Consider the following 24,362-nt stretch of genomic DNA (forward strand, 5'->3'; position numbering starts at 1 on the left):
CGTTTGGCTAATTTTTGTATTTTTTGTAGAGACAAAATTTTGCCATCTTGGCCAGGCTGGTCTTGAATTCCTGGCCTCAAGTGATCCTTCTGCCTTGGCTTCCCAAAGTGCTGGGATTACAGATGTGAGCCACTGTGCCAGGCCATATTTGAATTTTCATGTTCTAACTATAAGCATCCTCCACAAAAGGCAATGATGCTCAAAGTTCAGGTCCACAGACACTTGATCAATGTTGGAATGTTTGTTACAAAAACAGATTTCCAGTCCCTGCCCTGAACTTCTTAAATCACAAACTCTGGGGATGAAGCCCAAGAGTCTTATTTTGATCTATCTATCTATCTATCATCTATCTATCTATCTATCTATCTATCTATCTATCTATCACCTATCTATTTATTTTTGAGACAGAGTCTCATTCTGTCACCCAGGCTGGAGTGCATGGCACAATCTTGGCTCACTGCAACCTCCACCTCCCAGGTTCAAGCGATTCTCCCACCTCAGCCTCCTGAATAGCTGGGATTACAGGCATCCACCATCATGCCTGGTTAATTTTTTAAAAATTTTTGTAAAGAGGGGGTTTCACCATGTTGGCCAAGCTGGTCTCGAACTCCTCACCTCAGGTGATTTGCTTGGCTTGGCCTCCCAAAGTGCTGGGATAACAGGTGTGAGCCACCATTCCTGGCTTTTTTTTTTTTTTTTTTTTTTTTTTTTTTTTTTTGTTTTTTTTTTTTTTTTTTTTTTTGTTTTTTTTTTTTTTTTTTTTTTTTTTTTTTTTTGAGACAGAATGTCACACTGTAGCCCAGGCTGGAGTGCAATGTCATGATCTCAGCTCACTGCAACCTCAGCCTCTTGAGTTCACACAATTCTCCTGTCTCAGCCTCACGAGCAGCTGGGATTACAAGCACACACCATCATACCTGGCTAATTTTTTTGTATTTTACTAAAATACAAAAGAGACTAAAGTACAAAAGAGATGGGGTTTCACTATATTGGCCAGGCGGGTCTTGAACTCCTGAACTCACGATCCGCCTGCCTCAGCTTCCCAAAGTGCTGGGACTACAGGCATGAGCCACCACGCCTGGCCCAAGTCTTAGTTTTTAAACAAGCATCCCAGATAATTCTTACCTGCTGAACCAGCGCCCTAGAGACAGCCTCTCCCACAGAGCTGCTCAGATACAAAATGATATGTTTTTGAGTGGCTAGAATACCCATATGCAAAAGAATGAAGCTGGACTCCATCCTCACACCATGCAGAAAGGTTAACTCACAATGGACTGCAGACCTACATGTAGGAGCTACAACTATACAACTCTTTTAAGAAAACCTAGGAACAAATCTTTGTGACTGTGGGTTAGGCAGGGCCTTCGCAGACACCAAATGTACACATGACCGAAAAAATAGATACGTTGGACTCAATCCAAATTAAAACTTTTTGTGCTACAAACAACATCATCAAGAAAGTGAAAAGACAACCCACAGAATGGGAGGAAGATTTGCAAATCATCTATCTGATACGGGGCTTGTCTGTAGACTATATAAAGAATTCATCACTCAATAATACAAAGACAAACCATCCCACGTTAAAATGGGCAAAGGATCTGAATAGACATTTCTCAGAAGAAGACTTACAAATGGCCAAAAAGCATATGAAGAGCTGGTCAACATTCTTAGTCATCAGGGAAGTGAAAATCAATGAGACGCCACTTCACACCCATGGGGTGGTTACAAAGACAGATATGAACAAGTGTTGACAACAGTGTAGAGACACTGGATGCTTCCGGCACTGCTGCTGCAGGAAACGTGAAGTCTTGCAGCTGCTTTAGAAATGGCCTAGTGGTTCCTCAGAAGGTTAAACACAGAATTAACAAATGACCTAGCAGTTCCATCCCTGGGCATATACTCGAGAAATTAAAACATCTGTCCATACAAAAACTTATATACAAATGTTCACGGCAGCGTTACTCAGAACAATCCAAAAGTGGATACTACTGAAATGCCTTCAGCTGATGAATGAATAAACAAAACGGGGCGTATTCACACGATGGAATATTATTCCGCAATAAACGGGAATGAAGGACCCATCCATGCTACAACTTGATGAACCTTGAAAGCATCAGAAAGAAACCAGACACAAAAGGCCACACGTTGTATGATTCCGTGTGTGATTGTATGTGAAATGTTCAGAAGAGGCAAATCCATAGAGACAGAAAGAGGAGAGGTTGCCAGGAGACCGGTGGGGAAGGACTGCTAATGGGTTTGGGGTTTCTTTGTGAGGTGATGAATTGTTTTAAAATGAATGGGAACGGTACAATTCTGTGGCTACACTAAAAGCCATTAAATTGTATACTTTTATTTATTATTTTTGAGATGGAGTCCCGCTCTGCTACCCAGGCTGGAGGGCAGTGGTGCAATGCAACCTTCCCCTCCTGGTGTCATTCCCTGCCTTAGCCTCCCAAGTAGCTGGGATTACAGGGGCCCGCTACCATGCCTGGCTAACTGTATTTTTAGTAGAGATGGGGTTTCACCATGTTGTCCTGGCTAGTCTCAAACCCCTGACCTCAGGTAATCCACCCACCTTGGCCTCCCGAAGTGCTGGGATTACAGGTGTGAGCCACCATTTCTGGCCTAAATTGCATACTTTTAATGGATGAATTTTATATGTGAATTATTTCTCAATAAAATTGTTTTATATAGATCAACGGATATATGTATATATATTATATATTTTTTTAAATGGCTAGGAATTTTGTTGTTACTCATTTCCCTCTGTTACATACAATGATGGAATTTCCACCTGCCAGTCTGTTACGGTTTTGTAGAGAGCATAAAATCATCACTACGCATGAGATCCTGATGCTTGCATAGCTTCAGGGACAAACTCTCCATGAATCTAAGGCAGCGGCTTCAGTGAACAGACGTCTTCTACCTGGGCCCGTAGACAGGTCCACATTTTTTGTTCTTTCTCTCCACCCTGGAGATCAGTGGAGTATCTTGCTGTTTCTGAGAATAACTAACTGATGCCCCAATTGTCATATGTAAATTAGATGTCAGTGTCCTCATTCTGGCCGTGGCGCACAGGATCAATTGGAAAAGATTTGCAAGGGAAATATGAGCTTGATGGGAAAAACTGGAGTTTGCTGTGTGGGCATCACTAAAATATAGAAGTGATGGCTGTGAAACTTGACCTCAGCCCTCTCACACCAGGGAAGGAATGACCAGGCTGGTAGCTCTGCAGCTTGTTTGATGCTCCTGAGCTGTTGATAAAAAATAAAAATAAAAAATAGGCTGGGTGCCGTGGCTCGTGCCTGTAATCCCAGCACTCTGGGAGGCCGAGGAGGGCGGATCACCAGAGGTCAGGCGTTCAAGACCAGCCTGGCCAACATGGCAAAACCCCATCTCCACTAAAAATACAAAAGATTAGCTGGGTGTGGTGGTGGGCGCCTGTAATCCCAGCTACTTGGGAGGCTGGGGCAGGAGAATCGCTTGAACCAGGGATGTGGAGGTTGCAGTGAGCTGAGATTGCACCACTGTACTCCAGCCTGGGTAACAGAGTGAGACTCTGTCTCCAAAAAAAAAAAAAAAAAAAAAAAAAAAAAGGAAATTGTTTTGCTGAAGGGCAAACTTGGTTGTTAGGTCCCAGAGCCTGGGCCTTGGCCCTTCTGCACTTCTTAGTATCTGGAGCTGATGCCTGGAACCCCTGTGCGTGAGGACAAGTGTAAAATTGGTCCAGTTCACAGTGCAGGGGCTTTGCCTGTCTTACCACCTGCTGTAGGCCCAGAAGAACAGGTGCTTCAGGCAGAGTGGTGCTTGTTTAATATTTGTGGAATGCATGAAGCTAAGAACTGAAAAATTCACTCACTCAACTTTTTTTTTCTACTTTTCTTGGTGGAGATAGCTTTAATAATGACCTTGGTCTCCTCCGGTTAGAAGTAAACAAGGGACCCATTATTATTATTATTATTATTATTATTATTTCTTTATTTTGGAGATGAAGTCTTGCCCTATCACCCAGGCTGGAGTGCAGTGGTGTGATTTCCGCTCACTGCAACCTTCGCCTCCCAGGTGCAAATGATTCTCCTGCCTCAGCCTCTGGAGTAGCTGGGATTACAGGCACCCACCACCATGCCCAGTTAATTTCTTCTATTTTTAGTAGAGAAGGGGGTCTCACTATGTTGGCCAGGCTGGTCTCGAACTCCTGGCCTCAAGTGATCTGCCCACCTCAGCCTCCTAAGGTGCAGGGATTACAGGCATGAGCCACCACGCCCAGCCAAGGGACCCTTTTTAAGTGCTTAAGGCTCTGGCCACAGAATCCTCAGTCTCCCCACCTGTAGAATGAATATCACAGAAGGGACAAGGCATGGGGAGGAAGAAGCCTTGGTCCTGGAGGCAGAGACCTCGATTCCTTCCTGCGTGGGACCTCTGCTTCTCCCTCTGTGAGAGGAATGAGTTGGGGGATCTTGTTGGTTGCCTTTCTACAACCTCAGTGTTTCTTTTTCCCAATCAAGTCCTCTTTGGGTTGAGATATTCACTCGTCCTGCATATGGCCAAGGCTCCAGGGCAGACTGTTTCCTAATCAGTCTGAGATGATCAGCACGGAGCACCCCCCAGCAATGGCTGTGGGCCCAGGCCTGGGCTTGGGACCAGGACAATGGAATGGCTCACAGCTCAGGTCTGAGAGAGTGGTCCCCATGTACCCCTCACTTCCCTTCCCTCTTTTTTGGGGAGGAGAACAATGGTTTTCCTGAAAGTTCTCACTGGCCAGAACTTTGTTCCATTGTCACCCTAGTTGCAAGGAAAATCAGGAGTTTTAGGTGGTTACCTGGGTAGCCTGAACAAACTGTGGGTTCGATGGCATGGAGGAAGGGAACCCCCCAATGGAAGGCATCCATTAGTGTCTGCCTCACCAATAAAGAACATTTAGGGCCTGAGTGCGGTGGCTCATGCCAGTAATCCCAGCACTTTGGGAGGCTGAGGCAGGAGGATCGCTTGAGCCCAGGAATTCGACACCAGTCTGGGCAATGTAGAGAGACCCCTGTCTCTACCAAAAATAAAATTACCTGGGCATGGTGGCCTGCATGTCTGGGGTTCCAGCTACTTGGGAGGCTGAGGTGGGAGGATCACTTGGGCCTGGGAGGTCAAGGCTGCAGTGAGCTATGATTGCGTCACTGCACTCCAGCCTGGGACTGGACTATGTCTCAAAAAAAAAGAAAAAAGAAAGAAAAGAAAGGACACTTATGTTCTGTCTCTTCTTTCTCCCTCTATCATTCTATTATGAAGTGTTGCCGTAAACGTCCTTGAATGCACGTGTGAGTCGAGGGTAGAAGATGAGCAGTGGAAATGTCCCGTGCTGAATGAGTGGAGTACGTTATATGTATTTCACTTTTTTTGTTGTTTTTGAGATAGAGTCTCGCTCTGTTGCCCAGGCTGGAATGCAATGGTGTGATCTTGGCTCACTGCAACCTCCACCTCCCAGGTTCAAGCAATTCTTCTGCCTCAGCCTCCCAAGTAGCTGGGACTACAGGTGCACACCACACCCAGCTAATTTTTGTATTTTTAGTAGAGACAGGGTTTCACCATGTTGGCCAGATTGGTCTTGAACTCCTGACCTTGTGATCCGCCTGCCTTAGCCTCCCAAACCGCTGGGATTACAGGCGTGAGCCATCATGCCTGACCGTATTTCACATTTTAGTAGATGTTGTCACAGTGCCCTACAAGGTGACTGAACCAACTCGTACTTCCCCTGCAGTGGAAGAGAATCTGTCTCCCCAGTTCAGTGCTCTCTCTGGAGGGCTGGACAGTGCGGCCACCTTGGTCACAAAAGGTGGAGGATTCAGTGAGAGGCAGGACCGTGCAGTGGGGTCACATGCCCTGGCTCTGCCGCCGGCTGCCTGTGTGAGCTGAGGAAGTCACTGCCCTCTCTGGGCCACAGTTTTCTCATCTGGATGATGGAGATCATATGTTTTCTACTTTGCCAGGCTCTTGTGTGGATGAAATGAGCCCGGGTGTGCCTAGAACTCATCACAGGGGCTGGCCCAGGGCTGATGCACAGCACGTGGGGCTCCCACCTCTTCTGCTGTTTGCAGACCCCTCAGGTGCCTTCTTTTCCAGCTCCAGCAAGGAGGGGTAAGGATTAAGCTCTGATTTTTAAAATCTTGCCCAAATTCCTTTCTAATAAATTCTCATCAAATGGGTTTTATTTAACCCTGCATATCGTGACTTACTTTCCAATTTGACTCTGAAATAACAAAGGAAAAAAAATCAACATGTTTTACCCCCAAATATATTGCCTTGCCGTACCGTGGAATTGCCCTGCAAAGTCTCTTGTGGGAAAAATCCACGTTCTACAGAGAATCCCCCTTCCCTCTTTGTTTTCCTTCCCTCCTTTCCAGATCCAGGAGATAATCAACTAAGAGCCACAGGCCATAGTCTCTCATATTTGGCTAAGAATCAATCTCTTGGCCAGGCATGATGGCTCGCGCCTGTAATCCCAGCACTTTGGGAGGCTGAGGCAGGCAGATCATGAGGTCAGGAGATCGAGGCCATCCTGGCCAACATGGTGAAATCCCATCTCTACTAAAAATACAAAAATTAGCCGGGCGTGGTGGCGCGCGCCTGTAGTCCCAACTACGCAGGAGGCTGAGGCAGGAGAATCACTTGAACCCGGGAAGCAGAGGCTGCAGTGAGCCAAGATCATGTCATTGCACTCCAGCCTGGCGACAGAGTAAGACTCTGTTTTAAATAATAATAATAATAATAATAATAAATAAAAGTAAAATAAATCTCTTAAAATATTTTACAGAGTTTGACTCTTTTTGTCAATGGGGGTAGCACAGTTCCTCTCCTTTTAAGTCCTGTCAATCACAGGGATTAACATGGCAATCAGACCAGAGCTTTCACCACGGGATCACTGCCTGGAAGAAGCACGTTAAATGGAAGAAAGCATATAGATTAAAACTCAAAATGGGCTGGTCATGGGGGCTCATGCTTATAATCCCAGCACTTTGAGAGGTTGAGGCGAGAGGTTTGCTTGAGCCCAGAAGTTTGAGACCAGCTTGGGCAACACGGCAAAACCCTGTTTCTTCAAAAAGTACAAAAAGTAGCCAGGTGTGGTGGCGCATGCCTGCAGCCCCAGCTACTTGGGAGGCTGAGGTGGAAGGATGGACTGAGCCAGGGGAGGTCAAGAGAGCAGTGAGCTGAGATCACGCCACTGCACTCCAGCCTGAGTGACAGAGCAAGACCCTATCTCAGAGGGAAAAAACAAACCTGAAAATGGAGGACTTCTATATGTATTTTTAAAATATATATATTTTTCGAGACAGAATCTTGCTCTATCACGCAGGCTAGAGGGCAGTGGCGTGATCTCAGCTCACTGCAATCTCTACCTCCTGGGTTCAAGCGATTCTCCTGCCTCAGGCTCCTGAGTAGCTGGGACTACAGGTGTCCACCACCATGCCTGGTTTATTTTTTGCATTTTTAGTAGAGACAGGGTTTCACCACGTTGGCCAAGCTGCTCGCAAACTCCTGACCTTAGGTGGTCCACCCACTTAGGCCCCTCAAAGCGACAGGATTACAGGCGTGAGCCACCACGCCTGGCCACTTCTATATGTATTGAAATTAAAAGTTGACTACACTATACCACATGGCGGAATAACAAGGTAAGTTATCTGAAAGAGTTGAAATCAAGTCTCTTGCAGCATTATTTACAAGAGCCAGAATGTGGAAACAACCTAAATGTCCATGTATCAACGAAAATGACAAAGAAAATGCAGTCTATGCATACAATGAATTGTTAGCCTGAAAGAAAAGGAAATCTTGTCATATGCTACAATATGGACGCACCTGGAGGACGTTATGCTAAATGAAATAAGCCAGACGGGGACAAATACAGCATTATTCCACATATAGGGGGTTTCTAAAAATAGTCAAACTCATAGAAGCAGAGAAAAGAATGGTGGTTGCCAGGGCCTGGAGGGGAGGGGGTGGTGGGGAGGAGGCACTGGAGGGGTGCTGTTTGAGGAGGATAAAGTTTCAGTTGTGAAAATGAATCGTTTCAGAGACTTGCTGTGCAATATTGTGCCTCTGGGTAGCAACAATGGATGGTGTACTTTATGTGTTCAGGGTGTGGATCATTTAGGCCTTTTTTCCCCTGCTATAAAGCAATACCTGAGGCCAGGCATGGTGCCTCATGCCTGTAATCCCAGCACTTGGGAGGCCAAGGAGGGAAGATCATCTAAGGTCAGGCGTTCGAGACCAGCCTGGCCAACATGGTGAAACCTCATCTCTACCAAAAATACAAAAATTAGCTGGGCGTGGTGGTGGGCACCTATAATCCCAGCTACTTGGGAGGCTGAGGCAGGAGAATCGTTTGAACCTGGGAGGTGGAGGTTGTAGTGAACCAAGATTGTGCCACTGCCCTCCAGCCTGGGTGACAGGGTGAGACTCTATCTTAAAAAGGAAAAAAAAGTGCATTTAAAATGACAGTTTTAAATGACCAGATCTCAAGAGAACTCACTCACTGTCGTGAGGACAGTAGCAAGGGGATGGTACTAAGCCATTCATGAGAAATCTGGCCCCCAGCATGACCCAGTCACATCCCACCAGGCCCCACCTCCAACTCTGGGGATTACAGCTGAATATGAGATTTGGGTGTGGACACAGATCCAAACCATAGCATGTTCTTACCTTGAACAAAGTAAATTACAAAGGAGTAGACACGATCCACTGCCATGAGCGTTTATGGGATTGTACTGCACCTCCATCCACCCATCCACAGCAACTGACACAAAACTTTTGACTGTGATCATCTCTAGTGAGTGAAAGTTAAGGGTTTATTAAAGTGGGGATGCCATGTTTACTTCCCACGTGAGGTGCACCTGTTGTCTTGTTTGGGGTTTCATATAAGGAAAAAAATTTTTTTTGAGATAGAGTCTCACTCTGTCGCTCAGGCTGGAGTGCAGTGGCACGATCTCGGCTCACTGCAACCTCCACCTCCCGGGTTCAAGCGATTCTCCTGCCTCAGCCTCCTGAGTAGCTGGGACTACAGGTGCCCACCACCACACTCGGCTGATTTTTGGTAAAGATGGGATTTAGCCATGTTGGCCAGGCTGGTCTCAAACGCCTGTAGTCCCAGCTACTCAGGAGCCTGAGGCAGGAGAATCGCTTGAACCCAGGAGGTAGAGATTGCAGTGAGCTCACGCCACTGCCCTTTAGCCTGGGTGATACAGCAAGATTCTGTCTCAAAAAATGGAGGTAGGCACGTGCCTGCTTCACTCTGTTTTCTCCAGATTAACTCTCATTGCTCTGCTGTGCTGCACATGCGCCAGACAGGCCACAAATGTCCTCTCCTTCCTGCAAGCCACAAGAAGAGAGTGACCAGCGGCCCTCCATCCTCATTCCAGACTCCTGGGAGAGAGAATGGGCTTGGCCCAGGTCTGATCAGGTGTAATCCTGGTCTCATAAGCGGTAGCCCAGGTACAGGGTCCACAGCAAAAACACCCGCTGGGGCTGCAGGGCATGGGCAGGCAGATATGCCCACATCAGGTACCACTGCGCCTCTGGTACAAGTGGACTTCCCCCTGCCAGGGAGCAGGGAAGGGCATGAACACACAGAGGCAGACAAGTAAGGGTGGGGCCCTGGGAGCTGAGTGACAGCTTATGATGAAAGGTTGTAAAGGAGCTACCTGAATGATGACAGCGACAGAGGCGAGGTGTTCTCCTGTAAGCCAACGTTAATGAGACCTCGGGGCTGACCTCGAGCACTGAGGCCGATCTGGAAATTAACAAGATGTTTGCCCTCCAGCCACAAGAGTGGGGCTCCCTGGCCCAGAAAGCCCCAGACCACCGCCGCGGGGGCTGCAACTGGATGTGAATCCCTCCAGTGGGGCCGCCTACTAGGCCGCAGCCGAAGGCCCCCGTAGGAGAGTGTCCTGAGTCCCCGCATCCTCCCGTGCGCACGGCGCTTCCACGGTGGCGGGAGGAGCGGGCTCGCGTGGCTTCCCAGGGAGCGATCGACAACTCTGAGCCTGTTGGCCCGGCTCCGGCCCCTGACAGCCCCAGGGGCGCCGTCCCTTGTCTGCGTCTGACAGCCCCAGGGGCGCCGTCCCTTGTCTGCGTCTGCGGTGGAGCTCACCCCGGGCGCCTGCGGGAGGGGGCGGGGACCAGCGCTGGCGACAGTGGTCCCAGCGGCGCTCCCACAGGTGCAGGCGTCCTGCAGCTGGCCCCGGGGGGTGAAAGCAGGGACCCCGTGAGCCCGGACGCCCCCTGCCCTCACGGCAACCCGAGGGCGACAGTGGGAGCATCTGCCCGCACCCATGATCAGGCGGAGTGCGGGGACCGTGGTGAGGGCCTGGGTCCTGTTCTCCCTCTCCCACTCACCACATACAGCCATAGACACGCTATTTGACTTCGCTCAGGCCCCATTTCCTCTTCTAGAGATTAAAAACAGCACTGACAGCTGGGCGCTGGCTCACGCCTGTAATCCCAGCACTTTGGGAGGCCGAGGTGGGAGGATCACCTGAGGTCAGGAGTTCGAGACCAGCCTGCCCAACATGGCAAAACCCTGTCTCTACTAAAAATACAAAAAATTAGCCGGGCATGGTGGCAGATGCCTGTAATCCCAACTACGCGGGAGGCAGAGGCAGGAGAATCGCTTGAACCCGGGAGGTGGAGGTTGTGGTGAGCCAAGATCCCGCCACTGCACTCCAGGCTGAGCAACAAGAGCGAAACTCTGTCTCAAAAAAAAAAAAAACAGCTCTGATCTCACAGCAGTGAGTTGGAAGAGATGGGTCATGACACTTAGGGAGCATTTGGAAGGCCCCATGCCCTGTGCCCAGTCTTTGTAGGCATCAACTCATTTCCCCTCACAGCAGACCTAGGAGGGTTTGTCTTACTTTACAAGGACCCAGACGGGTTTAGTAACTTGCCCAAGGTCACACAGCAGCACGCGGAGCCTCTGGCTGGAAGGGCCCTGCTCAAGGCGCTGTATTCGCCTGGCTTAGCACAAAGCGGTTGCAGCTGCCCTGAGGAGAGCTGGTTGGTGGAGGAGGAAGAGGAGTCATGGTGCAGGCAACCCCCGAGAGCAGGCTGTCCACGCAGACCTCTGCCTGGACTAAGGCATTTATTATCACTGAATAAATGATGTAATCACTAAGGATTTACCTCTGAGGGTTGGGACTCCAAGGACGCACCATGCGTTGGTGCTGGAGCCATGACTTGTCCTAGGTCCGACTCCAGAGACCCAGCCTGCACTCTACTTTCTCACCATTCTGGGCTTCACCTGTCCTGTGTCCCCAGGCCCTTACCTAAGGCCAGCTTCCAGCCACTTCACCTTCAGGATGCAGGAGACGGTACCCAGCATTCTTTATTGGCTTTTTAGGGGAGCTTTCCAGAGGTGGGGGGTAGGGGATGAACTCATTTCCCTGGGGGGCACTCCTGGCTCCGAACCCGTTAGGGGATTTTCTTGGGCAGGGGATTGATGATCCCGCTCTCGATATATTCGAAGACTGTGTATGGGTCCTGGTCCCCATTGAGGGTGATGGCCGACTCGTACAGCTGCTCCAAGTCAGCCGCGTTCCTGTAGAACAGATCCATTTTCAGCTTGACCCGCTCTTCAGAGTCCTTCGGGTTCTGCAGGAGACGAGCCTGGATCTCCATGGTGGGAGGTGGCTTGTACATGAGGTGGTACCTGCAAGGGAGGAAGGAAAACAGGTGACCCATGGCCTGGCCCCAAGGCAGGGGAGAAAGCGACCCTCTACTTTTTTTTTTGAGATGGAGTTTCACTCTTGTTGCCCAAGCTGGAGTGCAATGGCATGATCTCGGCTCACTGCACCCTTTATATCCCAGGTTTAAGCGATTCTCCTGCCTCGGCCTCCTGAGTTGCTGGGATTACAGGCACGCACCCCCACACTTGGCTAATTTTTTGTATTTTTAGTAGAAACAGGGTTTCACCATGTTAGCCAGGCTGGTCTTGAACTCTGGACTTTAGGTGATCTGCCCACCTTGGCCTCCCAAAGTGCTGGGATTACAGGTGTGAGACACCGCACCCGGCCCAACCCTCTATTCTATTGTGGACCAAGTTAGGGTGTCCTGGCCACCATTGCCACCTAACATTTGTGTGCACACAAATCAGGTCCACATTTTAGAAAAATCCCTGCATTTCCTTCCTGCCTTACCCCACCCCACCCCACTCCTGAGTCCCTACCAAGAAATGTGACCCTGATTGTCAGAGGAGATGGCAACACCTGCCTCAGTGACTGTGGGGTTTTCCATCCCATTTCAACATGAATGCAGTGATGGTACCTGGTCAGACTGCAGAATCAAACTCAGAATCTACCTCCTGTAACTATGAAAAGCCTCAAAGGCAATTTGTGCCCATGGGGATGTGTTCGTACAGCCACCACCGCTGGGATGTATCATGGCTGGAGGAAAGGGCAGTGGAACGTACAGGGGACGCCCATCCAAGGCTGTTGTTTCGCATGCTGGGATTAAGCTGTCGACCCCAGGACAGAGTGGGTGAACATTTCACCAATGTGTTGCTTTAGAGCCTCAGACACAAATTTCCTGGTTAATTCTTCCAGGCAAAGAGGGTCAACAGATACTGCGCAGAACAGTCAGCTGGACAAATTCCATTTCTATAATCGTCCGTCAGCGGTCACCAGTGTCATCGTGGCAATGGTTCCACCATGGCATTGGTCAGTCAGTTGGGTCTGGCCCCTGGCAGCCCACAGATTGCCAACCACCAGGGACACAGCACAAACCTTTCCCCCGTGACTGGATCAGTTCTTCTCAGAGTCAGCCGCTCCATGATGGACTCAAACGGCACATTCAGGAAAAACACCCTATAAGGAAATAAACAATATTAATAATTATTATATAATAATAATTATTATATATATTATATAATAAATATTATTAATAATTAATAATATAATAATAATAATAAAAAATACAGGTTTTTATTTCCTGTATTTTATGACGCTTCAACATCCTGGGGCCTTGCTAATCCTGGAGAGACTGTTCCTCCCAGGGACTAACTCCTAGAGCCAGCAAGCAACATGCTTGCAAACCCAACCTCTCCAGAGCCTGTTTACCCAACCGCCTCCTTCATCTGACTCTCACACCCAAACCAGTATTTTCCCTGCCCTAAATCACCCCAGGGCTGGGTGCCAGGCAACTAGGGACCATCCCTGCAGGCCAGAGCCTGCCAAAATGACTCAAACTTTGCGGTCCTATGCTCACCGTGACTTGTCTGCACCCTGGGACATGCTCTCCCCTCACTCCTGGTGCCTCCTGACCGACGCTGGGGCCTCCCCAGGTGGCCCTGCAAGGCGTGGCGTGCCCCCCTTTTCTTGGGAGGTGCGAGTAATAAAGTCTTCTTTCAATGACATCAGCCTCTCTGTATCATCACCTGCTTACCTCTATATATTACATTTTTGGTGCAATTAAGACAAGAACAAGCACATGGTCATGGGGCGCAAACCCCAGGCTGGACTCTCATCACCCCAGACGAGGGGGGCATCATTTCTCACATGTGGGGGGAGCCATTGGGAGCCATTGCTCAGGGCTCTGGGATACCACACTTGGAGGTCACCAGGGAGAGATGCGGGACAGAAGGGCTCCCCCCTCAAGGATGCGCTCGGCTCCCCTGATTCAGGACAGCTCTCAGCCTCCATCACTCCTGGGGGTGGGACACCCTGGAGGAGGGGTCATTGTTTGGATGAGCTTCAGGGGAACATGTTCTCTAGAGCCACACAGACGTGCATTAGACTCTCACCTCCACTATGGACTTGCTGCATGAGCTTGAGCCACTGACCCCAAGACTCAGACTCAGTTTCCTCACTAAAAAACGGAGCTAATAGTTCCCTAGTGTTGAAGATTTAATGAGATAAAGTGCGTGACAAGCTTAGTGTGAGGTCAGCACGGACTCAGTGCTGTTATAATTTAATCACCATTCCTGGATACCCTTCCTGGGACTTCGGGTTCCCTGACTGCCCCCCTCCTTGGAGAGGTGGGATTGGTTGTTCTCAGCTTTCTCACTTTGTCTTTCTCAAAGGAACCCTGGACCCAAAGGAGCAGGGCACTCCAAGACAACAAGTCCAAATCAGAACCCATGAATCACAACTCTCAGACTGGGAGCACCAGGGAATTCATCTCTCAAACCCCTAGTTCCAATGGTTTAATCCCCACTCCTCTTCTTAGGGCAATGGAACACTTACTTTATCTAAAAACTTTTTTTTCTTTTTGAGGCACGGTCTCACGTTGCTGCTCAGGTTGGGGTGCAGTGGCGCAATCACGGCTCACTGCAGTCTTGACCTCCCAGCCTCAATCGATCTGCCATCTCAGCATCCTGGGTAGCTGGGACTACAGGTGCGCACCACCACACCCAGCTATGTTTTTTTTTAGAGGCGGGGTGGGGGGCGGGGTCTCACTATGTTGCCCAGGCTGGTCTTGAACTCCTGGGCTCAAGAAATCTGCCTTCTTCAGCCTCTCAAAGTGCTGGGTTTACAGGCATGAGCCACCGCATCCGGCCTATATAAAACCTTAGGAGAGTGATTCTCCACTGGGGTGACTTTGTCCCCCAGAAACTATCTGGCAAAATGTCTGGGCCAGGGATTCTGAACCAGGTACCCCGCAGCTTCTGAGAGCCCCAGAAATTAGATACAATCTGTTGATTACATGTGAGAATGTTTGCTCTCCTGGGTGTCGAGTGGGTGGATCAGATTCTCAGAGGGATGCTGGTCCTTAAATGTTGTTATGAATCTCAGCAAAACCTCATACTTTACAAGGAGATGAGGCACCTGGCCTTGGTAGAGCTGGGGCTGCCCCCAATCCCACACGCTGTTCTCCTTGGCTTGTAGACACATTTTCATTCTCCTGATTCCCTCTGGGGAGCCACCCTGACCCCCTCGCATCCCTGTGGCTTGGTTGGAACTACCAGGTATGGATCGTAGTCCTGAAAGACCCATCCCAAATGTCATAATCCCAAGTGCTGAAATCTCGAAAGCTCAAAATCCTATTTTTTTTTTTTAAAGATGGGGTTTCACCATGTTGGCCAGGCTGGTCATGAACTCCTGACCTCAGGTGATCTGCCCGCCTTGGCCTCCAAAGTGCTTGGATTTTAGGCATGAGCCACCGCGCCCGGCCGAAAGCTCAAAATCTCTAAAGTCTAAATTTCTAATGTCTAAAATCCTGAAACACAATTTCAAAAGATTAATTCCAGGTGTCGAAATCCTGAAAGCCGAATTCTGAGTGATTAGCATGTTTTCAGTGGTGTGCGGGCTAGTTGCCTCATGTTAGGCGGGAGTATTACCTTGTTATTGTCTTGGAAACTAAATATGGTTTAAGGAGTTGCCTATGGGTGTCAAGTTGGTAATGGGTGGACTTGTGGACTTAATTTTATGTGTCAGCCTGACTGGATGAAAGATCACCTAGAAACGTGGTGAAGCATTCTTTTGGACACGTCTGTGCAGCTGTCTTCAGAGGAGAGGGCTGAGTCTGAGAGGGTGGGTGGGGAAGCCCTGCCCTGCCCTGTCCGGCTGTCAGTGTTGGTGGGCACTGTGTAATCAGCCAGGGTTCTGGAGAGAACCAATAGAGAAGATGAACTGGTCTCTCTCTGAGGGCTGGGACAGGCTGTGCCTCTGCTGCCTTGCACATCAGCAATGTGACTTCATCAAAGTGCTTATCACAATGCTGACTGTGTGTGAGCATTGCACACATACATGGAAAGTTTAAAACTTGCTCTGTAAATGATGGGATGCCCTCTTTATGCATCTGCATTTGAGAAGGATAAAATTTCTTGAGAGCTCAGCTCTCTAGATGACTACATATGTGGTGGTGACCCGTCTGGACTTTTTGGTCAATCTCGTCAAAAAACTTAGGTTGTGCTGAGGTGGGAGGATCCTTTGAGCCCAGGAGTTCAAGGCCAGGCTGGGCAACACTGCGAGACCCCGTCTCTGAAAAAAAAAGTTAGGTTGTCTGTCATGGTATTTCAGATGGCCACAGTTATAAAGCTAGGTTCCCACAATTACCAACCATAGTAGTATGCATTTATACATTTCATTTTTGACCTATTTCTTCATGAAGATGGTTCATCTGCTCAAAATTGCAATACCTGTGTGACGGTTAGTGTAGCTGAGTGTTTATGCTCGCACTCATAAAATTATGGCCAATTTTATTGTGTAAGTTGGCCTACAAAGTGTTCTGTGGTATTTTTAATATCTCAAATAAACCCCCTTTTCAAAATGTAGACAAACATCTTTTAAATAATTTAAACAAGTTTTTTCCAGAATTATATTTTTGGGATTTTGATCTTTCAGCATTGTGAGTTTCAGAATTATAGACTTTAGGGATTTTTGACCTTTCAGGATTTTAACATCTGGGATTATGGCGTTCAGGATTATGATCGGTTCCTGAACTAATTTGCCCCAGGGCCACAAGGCTGGGCATGAGGTCACCAATCTGAGCGCTGGCTCTTCCTGGCTACAGGAATTTGTTTAGGAGGCAAGGCTGATCCAACCCAGGTCTACAAGAGGCCACCCCAGGGCTTGCTGGAGGGAAATGAGCTTCATTTCTGCTGAGGCTGCAGCTCAGGGTTGCCTGGGGCCTGCACACAAAGAGAGCCTAACTGAGAATGCAGTGTACCCCAAGAGCAGAAAGATGGCGAGAGACATTGTTTGGGGCCCTGGATCAAGCCGTACCTGTAGCTAACCTCGGCATTTTACTGATGTGAATATATACATCTCTTCTCTTGCCTAAGTTGAGTTTCCTGCAATTGTTACCCAGAGGACATGTCATATGACCAGTCTTTCCAATGCCACTTGCTTCTAGAAAATGTGTGAACTTGGCTGGGCGCAGTGGCTCACACCTGTAATCCCAGCACTTTGGGAGGCCGAGGTGGGTAGATCATGAGGTCAAGAGATCAAGATCATCCTGGCCAACATGGTGAAACCCCATCTCTACTAAAATACAAAAATTAGCTGGGCGTGGTGGTGCGTGCCTGTGGTCCCACCTACTCTGGAGGCTGAGGCAGGAGAATTGCTTGAACCTGGGAGGTGGAGGTTGCAGTGAGCCGATATTGTGCCACTGCACTCCAGCCTGGCTCCTGGTGACAGAGCACTCTGTCTCAAAAAAAAAGAAAGAAAAAGAAAGTGTCTGAACTTAAAACAATTGCGAGTCCCTGAGCCACAATCTCTGCTTCGAGGCCAGCTTCTCCCGTGGCCTTTCTTCTCCCTCTCTCACTTTGCCCATGCTGTTGGCTGAGGTTTGCTTCCGCCCAGTCGCCAGGAAGCCCCTCACTGGGGCCTGATGAAAGCTACAGCTGCCCCTCAAGGAAGCAAGTCCAGCTGTTTCCCCAGCAGCCTGGAGGGGACGGGAGCCATGAAAACCCACGTCCTCCCTGCACATGCACTCCGTAATGACTTCCACTCACAACGTGCCGCAGAATAACAGCCACCAAATAAAGCATGTGAGATCGGGGAGTGTGTAAACACAGGGAGTGCAGGTGTTGCCGTGGCTTTCATCCCCGACGCTGTGAACACGCAGCCCCCCGCACACCCCCAGTACTGCGAGGCCCAGCAGCAACGCCGAAGCACGGCTGTCACTGCGGCTGGCGGCTCCGGATGCCAATGCCAGCAGAAAGAAAGCCGGTTTGGAAATCCCTGATAATTGAAGCTGCTTCATAAACAAGCCCTATTTGAAAGATTTTTAACCCAGCGTATCAAGACTGCTTGTCGTCATTCAAGGGAATGGCTTGTGAAAGGCTGGCAAGATCAGACGCACAAGGACACCAGATGGGTGCTTGAAGCATGCTGCTGGGGACAGCCTCCCTGCAGAGGGCCCTGCTCCATGCTGGAAGCTTCTGATTATCCTGGCTCATGGCGCCCAGTGTGAGAGCCAGGTAGGGGGTGCAGGGGCAGCCCAGGTCACTCTGCTGAGAGCTACTGCCCCATGCAAGGCCACAGCTGCTGTTTTTTTTTGTTGTTTTGTTTTGTTTTCTGCGTTTATTACAGGAAAGGGAGAATAGTGAAAGCAAAGAATATTCAAAACAAGGTGTGCTGGGCAGATCCTCCCGGTGTGGGTGAGGGCAGTGGGTGCCTGGGATTACAGAACTTCAGCTTGGTGCATGCTTCAGGAGGGGAGGTGGAAGGTGTCTTGGGAGGCCTCTAATCCCTGCTCCAGGTGGGCACCCTGGCTCAGATGCCTCAGCACCTCCCTGGAGCTTGTTAATGATGCAGATCGCAAGCCCCACTGCCCACGCACTGGATTGGAGTCCACATTTTAACAAGATCCTCAGCGATCTGTAGGCATATTAGGGTTGGAGAAGGGCCACTCTGACTGGTGTTGAGAATCATCTGGAAGGCTTGCCTAAAACACAGATTCCAGGCACCCCTTCCCCCAAGAGCTACTGAACCAAAATCTCCAGGGGAGGGGCTGGGAGGCCTGTCTTTGTAAATCAGCTGCTCGGGTGGTTTTCATGCCCAGGCAGGTATGAGAGCCATGGCTGCCATCCACGGTCTCACCCTCAGCCACACCCTGAAACCAACAAGAGCTTTGAGCATACTGAGGCCTGGGCTCCACTCCTGGAGATTCCGGTGTAATTGGTCCAGGGTGAGGCCTGAAAATGGGGATTTTTAAAAGCTCCTCCCTGGGTGTGGAGGCTCACACCTGTAACCCTAGCACTTCGGAAGGCTGAAGCAGGAGGATCACTTGAGCTCAGGAGCTCCAGACCAACCTGTGCAACACAGTGAGACCCCATCTCCAAAAAATTTTTAAAAATTAACCTAGTGTGGTGGTGCACGCACAGTTCCAGCTACTCATGAGGCTGAGGTGGGAGGATCCCTTAAGCCCAGGAGGTTGAGACTGCAGTGAGATAATCACACCACTGCACTCCAGCCTGGGTGACAGAGTGAGACCCTGTCTCAATAAATAAATAAACAAACAGGCTGGGCACAGTGGCTCATGCCTATAATCCCAGTAGTTTGAGAGGCTGAGATGGGCAGATCACCTGAGGTCAGGAGTTTCAGACCAGACTGGCCAGCATGGTGAAACCTCATCTCTACTAAAAAATACAAAAATTAGCTAGGTATGGTGGTGTATGCCTATAGTCCCAGCTACTCGGGAGACTGAGGCATGAGAATCACTTGAACCTGAGACGTGGAGGTTGCAGTGAGTGGAGATCATGTCACTGCACTCCAGCCTGGGTGACAGAGCAAGACTCCATCAATCAATGAATCAATCAGTCAGTGCTCCTTGAGTGACTGTAGCGTGTAGCCAGGGTTCAGCACCACTGCCCTGATTCAGTCTACTTAGACTACCGGGTCTACTGGGCCTCAGAGAGCTGAGGGGTTCACACTCTGTCATCCTGAGCATTGGTGTCACGTATCCAATGACAACTGGGATCTCCTGACCCACCCTTGTAATGCCCCCTCTAGCCACACTGCCTAAGGCCCTGTTTGAAGAGCACAGGAAGCCTCCTTCTTCAATGATCTTGAAGTTCATCCCCTGCTTTCATCACTGAAAACTGAGGGTGAAATTTACTCTGGATCCACGGATACATTTGGTAAGTTGAGAGATATAATGTACATCTTGATCTTAACCAGTAAGCCTCCATTATTGTGAAACCCTACACAAAGCACTATGATATAACCACAAGGAGACACCACTTCACATTCAGTAGAATCACTATTATACATTTAAAAATAAATAAATAAAAGTGTTGGCTAGACTGTAGAGAGACCGGAACTCTTGAACATCACTGGTGGAAATATGACATGGTGCAGCCCCCGTGGAAAACGGCGTGCTGGCTCCTCGAAAAATTAAACAGAGATCCACCAGTTCCACTTCTGAGTCGATAACCAAACGAACTGAACGCAGGGACCTGAACGGATATTTGTACACCAATGTTCTTAGCAGCATGATTTGCAACAGCCAAAAGGTGGAAGCAATCCAACTGTTCATCAGCAGACGAATGGATAAACAGAATGTGGTATATAAAGCCATTCACTGCTTAACAACAGAGATACCTTCTGAGAATGTGTTGTTTTGTGAACATCATGGAGTTACTCATACCTAGTTAGCCACAGTCCTGTAGAGCATATGACTGTAGTGAACACTGTAGGCAATTCTAATGCAATTGTAAGTGTTTGTGTATCCACAAGGCACAGTAAAAATATGGTATCAGAATCTTATGGGACTACCATTGTATGTGTGGTCTGTCATTGACCAAAATGTTGTTATGCAGTGCATGACTGTACATACAATGAAATATTATTCAGTCTTAAAAAGGAATAAAATTCTGACACAGGCTAAAACCTGGATGAAGTTTGAGGACATTATGCTAAGTGAAATAAGACAGACACAAAAGGACAAACATCGTATGACTCCACTTTTTGAGGCTCCTAGTCAAATTCATAGAGACAGAAAGTAGAAAGTAGAGACAGAAAGTAGAAATGGGAAATCGGGAGTTAGTGTTTTTAATGAGTACAGAGTTTCAGTTTTGGGTGATAAAAAAGTGCTGGAGATGAATTGTGGTGATGGTTGTACACTAATGTGAAGGTACTTAATGCTACTGAACTGCTCTTAAAGATGGTCAAAATAGTAAACTTTATGTTATGTATATTTAATACACAGAAACACAAGTAGTGAGTAGACATTATGATGAAGGCAACTGGGGGAGAGAAGTTCTCTGACCTTGAAGAAACTTACAGTTTAATGAGGTTCTGAATATATGCATGTATACAAATAAATGGATGGACAAAACAATGAACCATATATTATTATTATTATTATTATTTTAGGTAGAGTTTCACTCTTATTGCCCAGGCTGGAGTGCAATGGTGCAATCTTGGCTCACTGCAACCTCCGCCTCCTGGGTTCAACCGATTCTCCTGCCTCAGCCGCCTGAGTAGCTGGGATTACAGGCATGCACCACCACACCTGGCTAATTTAGAATTTTTAGTAGAGATGGAGTTTCTCCATATCAGTCAGACTGGTCTTTAACTCCCAATCTCAGGTGATCTGACCACCTCGGCCTCCCAAAGTGCTGGGATTACAGGCATGAGCCACTGTGCTTGGCCCAATAGTATTAATTCTACACAAACCAGAATGCAAATGCTACATAAACTTTTTCAGAAAATAGAGGAGGAAGAATATTTATTAGTCAGCTTTTCCTTGATACCAAAAAACAAAGACATTACAACTACAGACCAATATCTCTCATAAACACAAATGCAAAAATTCTTAGTACAATATTAGCAAATTTAATCTAGCATTACATAAAAAAGAATAATACAATACAACTAAGTGGGATTTAGCTTGTGAATGGAAAACTAACATCCAGCACCAGCAGTCAATCAATATAATTTACCATATCATTAGAAGAAAAAGGTTTATAATCATCTCAATAGATGTTAAAAAGGATTTGACAAAAATTTACACCAATTCCTGATAAAAACTCTCAGCAAACTAGAAATAGAAGGGAAATTCCTCAACCCAATAAAGGTCATTTACTAAAAAACTATAGTTAAGACCATACTTGATGGCCAAAGACTAAATAATTTCTCCCTAAAATTGGAAACAAGGCAAGAATGTCCACTCTCACTTCTATTATTCGTCATGATACTGTGGGTCCTGGATTGTACAATAAGACAAGAAAAGGATATAACAAGTGTATAAACTGAAAACAAAACAAAAAAACCCCACCACTGTCTCTATTTGTCGTCTATTTGTCAATGACATGATTATCCAAACAGAAAGTCCCAAATAATTTTCAAAAAAGCTACTAGAATAGGTAAGTTTAGTAAATTCACAGGATACAAGATCAAGATATAGTATAAAAATAAAATATTTAGGGGTAAAGTTAACTAATACTAGGTCTCTGTACTGAAAACTATAAAACCCAAAGAAATAAAAAAGACAAATAAATGAGTAAGCTATACCATGTTCATGGATGCAAAGGCTCAATATTGTAAAATATCTATCATCCTCTCCTAATAGATCTATAGATTCAATGCAATTTCAATCAAAACATTCCAACATGATTTTTTTGTTTGTTGGTTGGTTGGTTTGTTTTTGAGAGACAGGTTCTCACTCTATTTACACAGGCTGAAGTGGAGTGGTATGCAGTGGTAAAATCGTAACTCATTGCAGCCTCAAGCTCCTGGGCTCAAGTGATCCTCCCACCTCAGCCGTCTGGAAGGCATGAGCCACCATGCCCAGCCAACAAGGTTTTTTGAAGATTCTATACAAGTTAATTCTAAAATTTATATGAAAAAAAGGAATTGGAAGTATTTAAAAACAATGTTTAAAAAGAAGAGCAAGTTGATTTTAAGATTGACTACAAAGGTACAGTAATCAAGATAATTTGGGAGTATTAGTGAGAGGATAGACACATAGATCAAATGAACAGAATACCGAGTACAGAAACAGATTCAAACAAATGTCAATTACTTTTCAACAAGGTTTGAAGGCAATTCAATGGAGAAAGAACGGTCTTTTCACCCAATGATGCTGGAACAACAGGACATCCACATGCAAATAATAATCTTGACCCATACCTCACACATATACAAAATTCAACTCAAAATGGATCACAGACCTAAATGTAAAACCAAAAATTTATTAAACTTCTAGAAAAAAATCTTTATGACTTTGAGTTGAAGATTTTCCTAGATAGGACACCAAAATCATGATCTATAAAATAAAGAATTGATAAATTAGACTTTATTTAAAACCTAATTAAAAACATCTACTCTTCAAAAGACGTTAAGAAAATGAAAGTTAAGCCACAGACTGTGAGAAACTATCTGTAAAACACATACCTGACAAAGGATTTGTATCCAGAATATAGAAAAATGTGAACTATATGCACAGCACATGACATATACAAGGAGACACAGACAGACCCCTACTACCTCAGTATTTGCAAATTTGACACTCAAACTGGGAAGATCTGGTCTAGAAAAATAGTTTCCTAAAAAATGGCTTAATCTGCCTCCTCCTTCCATGACAATGATGCTGTTTGGATTTTAAATGAAGTCTCGACTTCTGTCACACAGAGCCTCTTCCTGGGGCTGAAACACACATCCAGGGCGCACTCTTCCCAGGCAGGCTGCAGCTGACTCTGGCTATGGAATAATTATGGGGCCTCCTCTCAAGGGGAGCTTCACAATGACCAGCACTGAAGACGGGAACCAGAGGGAATGGAGAGACGCCCAGAAAAGTGCAAAATGACGCGGTAGATTGCCACTTAGAATGATCTGCTTATCTTTAACTAAAATGTGTGCCAATGACACATCAGAGTGGAGCTGTAACATACAAGCTGCTGCCAAATGAGTCTTCGAGCAGTGGCGACCTGTGGGGCATTCACATCACACACAGCAGGAGTGGCCATTTTGTATGGATTTGTCAGGACAAGGCCTCTGTCTAGTCCAAAGGCAGAGAGAGGCCCCATCCATGCCTAGGGACAGCTGTGAGCAACAGGCTGTTAGACAGTGCAAGCTGAAATGGAAGATGAGGTTAGAGGAAGAAAGCAGCCTTGGGAAAAACTGGGCAGAGGGGCAGAAAGTGCGAGGGAGTTGTGTAGAGACAACCAACAAACAGAAAACCAAAATGAGCAGGAGGAGTCAGCCTCTGAGTGCGCTGGGCGTGGGCGGTGTGAGCACAGGCGCTGGGGCAGCCCTGCTGGTGCCATGTCCTTCATTCCCAGCAAATGTTAAGTGCTCGGTAAATATGCTGAGAGGGAAAGGGTGGAAGTCGGGGAGAAGAGGAGCCAAATGTGATATGGAGAGAGGCCTAATTCCATTTTGCAGAGAAGCGCTCCATGCCTCAGTGGGATCGGCTCCCTGGTCCTCCTGGGGGGTGTCCTGGGCCACAGGTGCAGGCTGCAGACTCCCAGGACAGCTGTCAGAAAGCGTTGTCAGAGGGCAGAGCAGCATAGCGGAGAGTTTGGGCCCAAGGCCTCCCTGGAGTCTGGAAAACGCCTGGCCAGTTTTAAAATACTATACATATTTTTTTACGCTGACAAGAGTACAGTTTGAAAACTAAAGGCCGAACATCTCCACCTAATTTTAAAACCCTGTGTCTGGTGGCAGCTCACACCTGTAATTCTAGCACTTTGGGAGGCCAAGACGGGTGGATCATCTGAGGTCACGAGTTCGAGACCAGCCTGGCCAACACGGTGAAACCCCCATCTCTACTAAAAATATAAAAATCAGCCAGGCGTGGTGGCACATGCTTGTAGTACCAGCTACTTGGGAGTCTGAGACAGGAGAATGGCTTCAACCTGGGAGGCAGAGGCTGCAGTGAGCTGAGATCACACCATTGCATTCCAGCCTGGGCGGCAGAGTGAGACTGTCTCAAAAAAAAAA

The 24,362-nt window shown here is 47.5% G+C and overlaps 1 protein-coding gene across 1 annotated transcript in view; it reads right to left on the reverse strand.

The window, feature by feature from the left end:
- Positions 1-11,325: 11,325 nt before the first annotated feature.
- The window catches only part of AK8 (adenylate kinase 8), a 154,641-nt gene continuing 141,604 nt past the window's right edge, over positions 11,326-24,362 (reverse strand). The window contains exons 11-12 of the mRNA XM_037734581.1: positions 12,756-12,836; positions 11,326-11,683 (exon numbers count right to left, since the gene is read on the reverse strand). Of these exons, the coding sequence (XP_037590509.1) occupies positions 11,446-11,683; positions 12,756-12,836 (319 nt within the window). The 3' untranslated portion in view covers positions 11,326-11,445. The remainder of the gene's footprint in view (positions 11,684-12,755; positions 12,837-24,362) is intronic.

The sequence above is a fragment of the Cebus imitator genome, unplaced genomic scaffold (genome assembly GCF_001604975.1).
Source record: "Cebus imitator isolate Cc_AM_T3 unplaced genomic scaffold, Cebus_imitator-1.0 Scaffold638, whole genome shotgun sequence".
Classification (NCBI taxonomy): Eukaryota; Metazoa; Chordata; class Mammalia; order Primates; family Cebidae; genus Cebus; species Cebus imitator.